Source organism: Macrosteles quadrilineatus, unplaced genomic scaffold (assembly GCF_028750875.1).
Source record: "Macrosteles quadrilineatus isolate MER2022 unplaced genomic scaffold, UCM_ALF_1.0 Scaffold_2__2_contigs__length_208266976, whole genome shotgun sequence".
In the NCBI taxonomy this organism is placed as follows: domain Eukaryota; kingdom Metazoa; phylum Arthropoda; class Insecta; order Hemiptera; family Cicadellidae; genus Macrosteles; species Macrosteles quadrilineatus.
The window spans coordinates 62,303,286-62,315,491 of NW_026542595.1; the positions used below are offsets into that span (position 1 = coordinate 62,303,286).

Consider the following 12,206-nt stretch of genomic DNA (forward strand, 5'->3'; position numbering starts at 1 on the left):
TCATTTATGATTTTTTTTGTTAGGTGGTGTAACCTCCACCCCCGCAAAAATGTCTTCCGCTGGTAGGAGGTCTAAAACCATGATAAGTTTCAGGGCGGTGTTTGCCTCAGTGGTGTTAATCAGCGGTGCCATTCGCACCCGCTGGTGCATCCTGTAGATTGCCTGGAAGTAATGAATGAAATCGTATAGATGTTGAACAGAAAAAAACATTTGTCAAATTAAATCATAACATATCCATATTAAAAATTGTATTGTATTAGTTAGCAAGTTTTGTGTGTTTGTTTCTTTGAAGTTTAATCACGCATTATCGTTATTAATGTCAAAAATATTTTTTTACGGAGAATAAGTAAACTGTTGTTGTTTGCTTGTACAGTATATGAATATATTTGGATCAAGCTTTGCAAATATATTGATTTCATACTAAGCTTTTAATATTTCACTAAAAACACATTATATTACCCTCCCTGTAGGCAGCTAATCTATTTACTCGTTAAACATAAAGAATTTCAATAGATTGAAATTAAATTCAAATCAGGTAAATGGAACTCCGACAATAGGATTCCTTGGATTCCAGCCAAACAACTTATAAATCAGAAAATAATGCATACTGTGAAAGATGCTAGGTAACAAGGTCAGTGAAGTCTTTAGAGCAGAGATGGTTAAATCGAGATGTCTGACAGTGGTGGAAAAGCTGAGTGATGTATGGATAGGAGAGTGTATGGGGCGCTCACGCACGTCCATACACCACAGTCAGCTGGTCAGCTCGACCTTGGCCTTGAACTTGTTGATAGAAGCTACCTTACAGATAACTTCGGCCGATAATTCAACTTCAACCTATAAGTCAACTTCGTTTCCTAGGTAATTAAGGCTAGGTCATAGTTGCTCTATTTGAACAGTAAACCGGTCAACGGGAAATAAACTGTGCTATCTTGGTAATATGTGCGAAATTGAAAGTACACCATAACTGTATATGTCCAGTTATAAGTAATCTTTGATTATCATTTTTACACAATATGGTCCTTTCTGGAGGTGATTGTATTAGTTTATTAAATGGCAGGGATTGGCGAGCGTCAATACAGGAGATCTTAATACAATAATGTAACAATAAAAAAAAACTTATCTTAAAATTAAACTACTTGCTCCTAAACAATTTTCAAGTTCATGACAATGAGCCAATTTAACTTTAACTAATTCAAAAAATCTGATTAAACTGTATTTATATTTCTTAACATTAAATTCTTGGTTATACATTGTTGGTTTAAGGTAAGATGTTAAATTTCATTTTAAAGGAATGGAAGTTTAGTTTTGGGACTGTTATGTTAGATTTAGTTGTAAACGAGCCAAAATCATATCGGTCCCTGTTTGGGAAATTCGCTGAAAATTGATAAGTAGATGTTTAGAGTTATAGATAAATAACTTAAGCAGAAACTCCGTGGTTTGTGAGAATGTTTAAAGTTTCCCTCTATTCAACAATCTCATAATCAAGATGTACAATGAGTCCAACATAACCAAATATAATAAAACGGGGACTTACCTGCGCGTAATGAAAAAAACAGCCAATCAGTTGCGCTTCTGGCCAAACTAATTGGGCAGCATTTCGCATAGCTGTCTCAAAATCCGACAGGATGATTTGGGGATTCCAAGTCGGGATCTCCCCTCGGATGTAGCGTAGAACTCCGACGTAGGCTGCTTGGCTTTTAGATGACATTATGGCGTATGCCACAGGAAACAGCTGTAAATTTAATTTTCTAATTAATCTGAATTATTTTTGCCTTCGTGTAAACAGTCGACATTTAAAGTGAAGTTACTGACAAGTGCCTTAAAATAAGCCTCTTATAAACCATTTTACTCATGAGGACTTAAACGTCTGCAAGCGCTTCTCGCAGCGCTGTTCATTGGTGCAACACAGCTACTGTAGCCCGAGCTGAGATTTCCGAGCAGAGGTACAGCGTACCCTTAAAAGAGAAAAATATTATCATCAAAGCCTTACTTCTTCATTTTACTTTATACCTTTGCAAACTATATAGTGTAATATTTCAAATAACAATTATTAAGTAGGTCAAATTTGATTGATATTAAAATACTCACTTCATGCATGTACTCAGCGTAGATTGTTAACAGCTGATATGCATTCAGCTCCTGTGGCAACACCTTAAACGTAGCATCCATCTGCAGCCTTGTCTTTTGTTGCAGCATGGGGTCATTCTGCAGCCGCGGGGATATAAAAACTGCCGCAGTCCAGCCCTCTTCCTGCCCCCCTATCAGACCACGAAAAAAGTTCGCAGCATCCTCTATACCATGCACCCCCTTCAATCGGCTGTAGTCTGATCTTTCGAGGATTGCCGCAAACTCAGCCAGTGAATGTGGCATTGGAGGCTGTCTTTGTCTCCGAAGGCGGTACAGATTGGATCTCACGGAGGGATACCCGATCAGAGGCGCAGCAAGAGGGAACCTGAAGCAAATTATGTTTATTCAATCAATTTATTTATTTCATATATACTATCAATATTAGTAACGTTTGCGCACAATGATTTCAAAAACTATTCCTATGATTTTCTCTAATTTGTTGTAAATAGCTTAGTATCAGTATTAAAATTAAACCAACCCCCATTCCAAGCTCTGCTCTCAAAAAGTTAGTTTTTCGTTTAACACTTAAAATTAAATTTTAATAATTTCAACATTACTCTATGAATAGTCAAGAAGCTATAAGAGTTTGAAAAAAAAAAAAGAAAAAAAAAATGTAAGATTGAAGATTAAGCATAGAATGTTGTTAATAGTGCAGTGAAAATGTATTTGTTTTTAGTGCGCCTATATTTGACAAATATCTGATATTTCATCAAGAAATATTTGAAGTGTTGGTAAAAAGGTCGAGAACTATTTGTTTCTAGTTAATTAATTTGTAGTGTTGACGAATATTTCCCATAATGTGATGTTATAACGGTTTTGATCTGACCTAACCCCAATTTGACTTTGTTTTGTTTTTGTTGACATTTGTATTTCATTCATTGTTTGTTAAATATGCAACCTGAGACTGCTAATACCAATGACAAAGCCCCTTATAATAACGGGAATCCTATGCACGACCATAGTTACAGTAAATCAAGCATAACACATCATGTAAATAATTTTATCCCGCAACGCAATAGCGAAAATAAACAAGATGACAAGAATGAATGGCAGATAGCCGCATCTTCAAGTAAAAGATCTATCAGTAATACTGGTCTAAACACCTCTGAAACATCAAAAAAATCCCGCCAAAGCTCGTCTAACTTTACGGTTAAGACCTCAAACCGATTTGATGCCATCAGTGAGACTGATGTAATGGAAGAGAGTGACGCGGCGGCGTCATCTCAGGCTCCTGAAGTCAAGCCTCCTCCGATTTTTGTTCCTGACGTATTAGATGTTAAATGTATGGTCACCATGATTGAGTCTGTAATACCCAGTAGCTCTTACACGTATAAATGTCTGAGCCAAAACAAAATTAAAATCAATACAGAGTCTTCGGAAGCATACCGAAAACTAGTTCACAAACTTAAAGAAATTGATGCAAAATTTCATACTTACCAGCTTAAGCAAGACAAAGCTTATCGCGTGGTTTTAAAAAACATGCACTTTTCCACAGACGTTTTGGACATAAAAAACGCTATTGAGGCTTACGGGTTTCAAGTCCGTAATGTAGTCAACATCCGGCAACAAAAAACAAAAACGCCTCTATCATTGTTTTTTGTCGATCTTGAGCCTAATTCAGGCAATAAGAACATATTTAATATTGAATACCTTCTAAATGCTAAAATCACTTTCGAGCCTCCCCTAAAGAAGCCTGATATTGTTCAGTGTAAAAGGTGCCAAAACTATGGCCACACTAAAACTTATTGCTGGCACCCATATCGATGTGTAAAATGCGGTCAAAATCACGATACGCTAACATGTAAAAAACCTATTTCTGAACCACCAAAATGTGCCTTATGTGAAGGAAATCATCCTTCAAATTATAAAGGCTGTTCCGTATACAGAGAGATCAAAAACAATCTGCACCCTCCTTTGAGAAAGAGATCTCTGAACAACGCCAAATCAAATAACGAGAAAGCCTCTGCCGAAATTCCGCCCAGTCTTCCTTTAGTTGATACAACTGATCGACCTCAATCATACGCCCAAGCTGCTGCTTCTAAAAAAATGCCACAAATGACTGAAACCTGTAGGATGGATAGCTTAGAAAAAAACATTGAAAGTTTTATAGACAAATTTGAAAAGCTACTGCTCCAACAAACTCAGCAAATAGGTTCTCTTATGAATCTATTAACCACCGTCATAAGTAAACTAAATTAAATGAATCATTTCCTTAGGATTGCACTCTGGAACGCCAACGGCTTGGCAAATCATTGTCAAGAACTCAAGCTTTTTATTACTCAACAAAAAATAGATATATGTTTGATTTCAGAAACCCACTTTACTGACAAGAGTTTTTTTAATATTTCAGATTTCAATGTTTATAGTACTAATCACCCTGATAATAGGGCGCATGGCGGAACAGCGGTGCTAGTTCACAAAAAACTTAAACAATTTGAACTACCTAAAACACAAAATAATTTTCTACAAGCTACCAGCGTAGTTTTAGAGGACGGGCATGATAGCTCTCTGACACTGTCGGCTGTTTATTGTCCCCCACCTCATGTTATCAATAAAGACCAGTTTAAAGAATTTTTCTCATCTCTTGGCTCAAAATTCATTGCAGGTGGAGACTATAACGCAAAACACACCCACTGGGGATCAAGACTAATAACTCCTAGAGGAAGAACGCTTAAATAACGATATAGCGCCATAACAGCAAATAGATTTGATTGTGCTTCGACAGGCCAACCTACTTATTGGCCAACGGACCAAAACAAAGTGCCAGATTTATTAGATTTTTGCGTACTAAAGGGCATTTCATTGAACTATATTGATGTAGAATCATCCCTTGATCTTTCTTCTGATCACTCTCCTGTTATCATAACATACAGTAAGATCATTTCTCTTAAAGAACAACCACCGTTCCTTTGCAATAAATTCACTGATTGGGATCACTTTAGAGACTTAATAAACAGTAATATTGACCTGAAAATTCCGTTAAAAACCCCAACAGATTTGGAGGAATCAATTAATTACTTCAATACCACTATACAAAAAGCAGGTTGGGAAGCCACTCCTAAAGCAAAAACCTCGGTGACGAAATCGATAAACTATCCTTTGTTTATAAAAAAACGAATTGCTGAGAAACGCAAGCTAAGACGGATTTGGCAGAATACTCGAAACCCAGCTGATAAAAATAGGTTTAATCATGCAGCTCAAACTTTAAAACGATGTTTAGTAAATCTAAAGAATGAATGGTTTTCCGACTTTACCAACAATTTATCTCCAACTGAAGCCACAGATTACTCCTTATGGAAATCCACGAGGTACGTAAAGCGCCCAGTACAACATGTTCCACCTATCAGGAAAAATGATGGAAATTGGGCCAAAACTAACATGGAGAAAGCAAGTATATTCTCAAATTACTTTTCAGAAGTATTCAAGCCCTTACTTCCCAATCCACCAAACGACGAGAGTGATATTTTTGAATATTTGGATTCACCTAATCAATTATCTTTGCCTATATCACCCTGTACACCGTCCGAAGTTCTAAAAGTAATACAAAAGGAAATAAACCCAAAGAAAAGTCCCGGATACGATTTAATCACTGGCAGGATTCTGAAAGAATTGCCACGAAAAGGAATATTATTGCTGACCTTCATATTTAACGCAATATTACGGCTAGAATATTTTCCAGTTCAATTGAAGATAGCTCAACTTGTGGTAATTCCAAAACCAGGCAAACCACCAAATGAGGTCTCGTCCTACAGACCCATAAGTTTGCTTCCTGTTGTATCCAAATTATTAGAAAAACTAATCCTAAGAAGATTGAACCCAATTATAGAAGACTTAAATTTGATTCCTGAGCATCAGTTTGGCTTCCGGAAAGGACACTCTACAGTTGAACAAACCCACAGACTAGTAGACATCATTAAAAATTCATTTGAAACAAAAAAGTACTGTTCTGCTGCATTTCTGGATGTACAACAGGCATTCGATAAAGTGTGGCACACTGGACTACTGTATAAACTTAAATCCTTGCTCCCCCATTCTTTTTACAGTTTGTTAAAATCTTACTTAAATGAACGATTCTTCCAGATTAAATTTCAAGAAATTTTAACCGACTTGAAGCCTATTCAATCTGGAGTACCCCAAGGCAGTGTTCTTGGACCTGTTTTATATCTACTATATACCTCCGACATCCCCGTGGGCCAAAATATTACGGTTGCTACGTTTGCGGATGATACTGCATTTCTCTCCATTCACGAAAATCCTCAAGATGCTTCAAATCAATTGCAAGTTACATTAAATGATTTCGAACTGTGGCTAAAAAAATGGAGAACTAAAGTTAATGAAACAAAATCTTTACATATAACATTCACGCTGAGACAAGAAAACTGCCCTCCAGTTACTTTGAACAATATAGCGTTGACAGAAGTGGACAGCGTTAAGTATTTAGGATTCCATATGGATAAACGATTAACTTGGAAAACACATATTTGGTGTAAAAGACAACAAATGGACTTGAAGGTTCGTAAACTCAACTGGCTTCTAGGCAAAAAATCTAAGCTTTCGTTGACCAATAAACTCACACTTTACAAAGTTATGATCAAACCTATTTGGACGTACGGGATACAGCTTTGGGGAACGGCAAGTAAATCCAACTTAGCAATTATTCAAAGATTTCAGTCAAAGGCGCTACGAAGAATAGTTGATGCTCCGTGGTTTGTTTCGAATCGAACAATCCATGAAGATTTCAGAATACCTACAGTAATTGAAGAAATAACAAGAATTAGCAAGAACTATCAAGAAAAACTCGAAACCCACCCGAACAATATAGCCGTTAATTTGCTGGACAATAGTGATTTTCCCAACAGACTGAAAATTGTGAAAGTTCTAGAACTCCCATACCGATTTGTATAGTTTTAGTTATGACATGACTATTTAATTTTGCAAGATCTTTCACAGGGAAGATTCTTGGTCAAGACACTTATTTATATTATCCCTTTTACTAATTGTTCAAAGTATTGAACAGATTGTAAAATAAAATTAAGTTAAAAAAAAAAAAAAAAAAAAAAAAAAATGTAAATAAATAAATTGTTGCAAATGCTTGTAAAAATCATCTACAGTTTAGATGAAAATAAATAAATACAGTATAAAGAAGAAAATAACATCCAAACGAACACTATTTAGCATTGATTATAGATAGACTTGATGCGTACCACTAAGCACGGGATAAATACGACCATTCAAAACTTAAGAGTGTTTTTAAAGCAAAACAATATACACTACGCTAATATTGAGTATTACTATTCACTAACAGGCCGTAACTAGAGAGCTCATCTTATTCGCAACTACGCTGGTAAAAAGTTAATGTTAAATTTTATCATGACTAACGAGTTTCTTAATGAACTGTATTGTAAATATTATTAATATAAACTGTTCATCTGTATAAAATTTGTCTAAGCAGGCTAAATTAAATTATGAATGAAGAGTGGACGTCTACCGAAGAAAATTTACATAAACAATTACTTTAAATTTGCAATACTGTAAGTTAAGAGTCTTCATCACCCTAGGTGTAGTTGCGTTTTGGAGGGATATAGCCTTGTGTCGGCAAGGTGGTGTGGACGCAGGACTACAAACATACAAGGGCTAGCCCAGTCCTTTGAAGTGAACGCGTGCCGCCTGATGCTGCCCCCCTCGCCCCGCGTACCCATCCTTCCACCAAGTTCCACCGCTACGACGTAGCAGTGGGCGCTGCCGGTAGATACTGCTATTGTAACACGTGTTAGTACGCCTGCAGTTATCTTCTATTTATAACGTTTTTACATAGAAATTGTTTGGTTATGATATTAGTTTACACGTAACAGTAGTGTAATATCATGTGGTTTTAAAGAGTATTTTACACCATGGCGGGCCGCAGTGTTGCAATTTGTAGGAACGGCTATAATACAACAACAGATGTAGTGTTGAACATGATAACTATTGTAAATGCGTTCATGTTCATCTATCATCAAACCTTAACTATTGTAAATACTTTCATGTTCATTTATCATCAAACATTAACTATTGTAAATACTTCCATGTACTCTTATCAGACATTAACTATTTTTTAAATACTTTCATGTTCATCTATCATCAGACATCAAGTATTGTAAATAAAGTCTTGTTCATCTTCACATTGTTTTAATTAATTAAAACAAAACAATATCCCCATTAACAAGTTCTCCATTTAATTTTTTTAGGTCTTTCTCTGCTTCTCGTAGTAGATTGCCACGCCCTAGGCGCGTCTTAGTTCCCGTCATTTCTGTAGCACCTGCACGTTTCTCTTGAACAATATGCAAAACAAATGTGTATTGTGGGCCTAACCTATTCACATTTGCAGGCGCAGGGGTAATCAGTAGCTTGTAGTAGTTCTGGCATTCACTGCTGGATGCCGCAGACACACGTTTTTTGGCTAAACATCAACTCCCGCACAATACCGCTAAATTCCCTCAGTCTTGTCGCGAGCGTTTCAGGGCAGGAATTGGACTAGCCTTCTGCGCATGCACCAGAAAGAACCAATTCAGTTGTATTTGGTCTTCAACGAGTCGACTCATGAGTCATAACTTACTAGTTCAGTTCAGTTTCAGTTCTGCTGTTATCTACCTCCATGACCATTGACGACTTGAGTCAGTCATCTCTGTCACCTCCATCATCTGTTGCACTTTAACTATTCGGTACTTTAATACTGACTATGGGAATGGACTAAAAATTGGGTTTTCCCATTTTTAACCCTAAAAACATTGTTTTATTTTTTTTATTTTTTCAAGTTATTTTGTGGAACTTGACAAAATTAATGATCTAAACTTAATATGGTCAGTTAATATACCACGAATATTCCAGAGTACTTTTCCAGAACATTCTGAGAATGTTCTCCAGACTTCTATATAAAAATGTTCTTAGAATATTTTTGTTGAGTGATTTGAGTATATTCAAGGAAATTTCCTGGGATGTTGAGAATGATCTCAAACATAATGGAAAATTCCAGCAAATCCTAAATAAAATAAAAGCAGAAATTAAATTAAAATATCATCCAGAGAAAATATAGGAAATAAGGTCAACACTTGATATCAAATTAAATTAATTAATTTTTGTATCAAATTAAACTTACCCAATGTGCTACCTGCATCAGTGTGTCTCTTATGTAGCCGGCTACTTTCATTAAATGTGCTTTGTGTTGAAAATGTGTGAAATTTATGTGTCGACATGTATTTGTACCTCATAAAGAAGACTTCTTTAGGATTTTTGGACCCCTTTGATTATATTAGAACTGGAGACGGAATATAAAGGTACGTAACCTATCATATCATTCTACATCAGTCCTGGTGGCAATAATGTTAAAATTGTTCGATAATATTAAGTAAGAAATTAAAGTATTATAAGGTTTACCAACAGAGTGCAGCACTATAAATTTGTTCGTAATTATAACAACAGCTAATTTGAAGTAAGCATAAACAAAAATCAGTGATTCATTACACAATTATAACTGTAATATTAGGATTGTTAACAGGTAGTTTTAAAATTAATAAGCAATTTGTGATTTTAAAAAATGCGGCGTATTTCATTGGTTACATAAAATCAAGTAAACTCATTAAATCCATCTCCATACTGCATAAGGTGTGAACCAGGACATAATTAAACAAGAGAACACATCATTGCAGAATGCTCAGCTTACAATAGAATGATACAATGCTTTTAGGAAAAAATAAAAACAGCAAATAGAAATTTATCACCAACTGTACAAACACCCCTAATGGAAAAGAATGGCCACCATCCTATGGCCACCTTTGCTCAAATGCTTAAAAGAAACAGAAATACAACTGTGATATATTGAATAGTGCAACAAGACATTAATTAAAATTATAATTTCCAAAATAGCATCCTTCCAACAATTGTAAAAACCCCGGATAATTTTACTGAGGAAGTTGTGTGGCTACGTGGTTAGTTTAAACCAAGCCAGCTTTTAAAAAAGCCATCATGAAAGAAGAAGAATAAGAAGAAAACACACAAAAAACAATAATACTGTACATAAACCTTAAACCAATTACCGGTATTCTAATATTTACAACAAAAAAACTGTTTCAGTACGAAGAATTATAGGCTATACAGCAAAATAAACATAACAAAAACTTATACAGAAAAATAAACATAACAAAATAAGGTTAGCCTAATTTTTCTTTATAAAATGTACACTGTGTAGAACCCAGTGACGATTCCGCGGCAGTACGGACATCTGTTGTGCAACCCTAGTTCCCCTAGGGCCACAACGCAGTCCGCACATGCACACAAATGTCCGCACGGAATCGCCACCTTCGATGCAGGGTTCGCTAGGCACATAGTGCAGAGTCCTGGTTCTCGTGGGTTTGCAGCTGGTACTGGCTCTGGACCCGGTGCTGGGACTGGACCCGGTTCAACTCCTTCTCTTGCCTTTGCAGAGAAAAGCCAAAAACAAGTATAAAAATCAATGCAAAAACTGTCAACAATCTATCAATACGAGATACAACAATACCAACTATTACAACCATATATTACCCCTATAAACTCCCGTTCGCGTATTACAATTGTGTTGGTTAGCGGACTCATTCGGTGTAGGTTTATACGACACGTTAGTACAAATTTCATCAAGATCGTATTATTTTTTTCGAAAACTCTATTAAATTCATTCACATAGCTAATTTGTTTATTAAAATATATCCATTGATATTTAGTAGTATTTCTCATGGCTAAGTATTTTATTTAATAATAATTAGTGAATGTGTTTGCTTAGAACAGTCTTCAATTTCTCAAAGGTTGTTGCCTCCTTGTATTACAAGTTATGAAGTACTTTATAGAGCTGGCAATATCGGAAATAGGGAACATATGCTATAAGCTAAAATAGTAGTACGATTTTATTAATGCTACAAGTTGCCATTAACGCTTCTTTAAAAAAATGTTTCTGAAATACAAGAGGGGTAACGTTAGATTAGAAAGTTAACCAATTACGTTAAACAGAAACTTTAACCAATTCTTGGACATGAAAGTACATACAGTAATTGTACAAATCCATCTCTTATGTTAGGCCCCATTTGATATGGATCCATATATGTTCATTGCAGGAAGTGTTGCAAAAAGTTGTAATACCGGTTGAGCGCATTTTACTGCATAGTGTAACATTTTGTGTAACAACAAATGTTTTTCTTTCTACCACCTAGACTATGGTGCTGCATAGTTTTATCATACATGACAGAAAATGTAACGCCAGTCATTTATATGTCAACGATAAAATTGTTTAAATTTATAAATACATGTTAAGCCTATATATTGCCTATTGTCTACGTACCCCAACAATAGCCTAAATATGTCTCCTAAGCCATGTTCACGGACGTAATGCTTTATAACCTCCACCCCGCAGAAATGTCTTCCGCTGGTAGGAGGTCTAAAACCATGATGAGTTTCAGGGCGGTGTTTGCCTCAGTGGTGTTAATCAGCGGTGCCATTCGCAGCCGCTGGTGCATCCTGTAGATTGCCTGGAAGTAATGAATGAAATCGTATAGATGTTGTACAGATAAAAACATTTGTCAAATTAAATCATAACATATCCATATTAAAAATTGTATAGTATTAGTTAGTAAGTTTTGTGTGTTTGTTTGTTTCTTTGAAGTTTAATCACGCATTAACGTTATTAATGTCAAAAATATTTTGTTACAGAGAATAAGTAAACTGTTGTTGTTTGCTTGTATATGAATATATTTGGATCAAGCTTTGCAAATATATTGATTTCATACTAAGCTTTTAATATTTCACTAAAAACACATTATATTACCCTCCCTGTAGGCAGCAAATCTATTTACTCGTTAAACCTGAAGAATTTCAATAGAAATTCAAATCAGGTAAATGGAACTCCCACAATAGGATTCCTTGGATTCCAGCCAAACAACTTATAAATCAGAAAATAATGCATACTGTAGATGCTAGGTAACAAGGTCAGTGAAGTTTTTAGAGCAGAGATGGTTAAATCGATATGTCTGACAGTGGTGGAAAAGCTGAGTGATGTATGGATAGGAGAGTGTATGGGG

The 12,206-nt window shown here is 35.6% G+C and overlaps 1 protein-coding gene across 1 annotated transcript; it reads right to left on the reverse strand.

The window, feature by feature from the left end:
- On the reverse strand, positions 1–10,488 carry LOC128984309 (uncharacterized). Its single transcript, XM_054403617.1, has 4 exons — positions 10,343–10,488; positions 2,089–2,452; positions 1,535–1,732; positions 1–162 (listed from the first exon to the last, which is right to left on the reverse strand). Exons 1-4 carry the CDS (start codon positions 10,486–10,488, stop codon positions 1–3), a joined length of 870 nt encoding a protein of 289 aa, XP_054259592.1.
- Positions 10,489–12,206: the final 1,718 nt, after the last annotated feature.

Bases quoted from the DNA above. Each gene is read 5' to 3' on its own strand.
- LOC128984309 (XM_054403617.1), bottom strand. From the start codon at position 10,488: ATGTGCCTAGCGAACCCTGCATCGAAGGTGGCGATTCCGTGCGGACAT. The intron at 1,733-2,088 runs GTGAGTATTTTA...TTAAATTTACAG, and splicing joins ACGCTGAGTACATGCATGAA to CTGTTTCCTGTGGCATACGC. The intron at 163-1,534 runs GTAAGTCCCCGT...CATTACTTCCAG, and splicing joins GTTTTTTTCATTACGCGCAG to GCAATCTACAGGATGCACCA.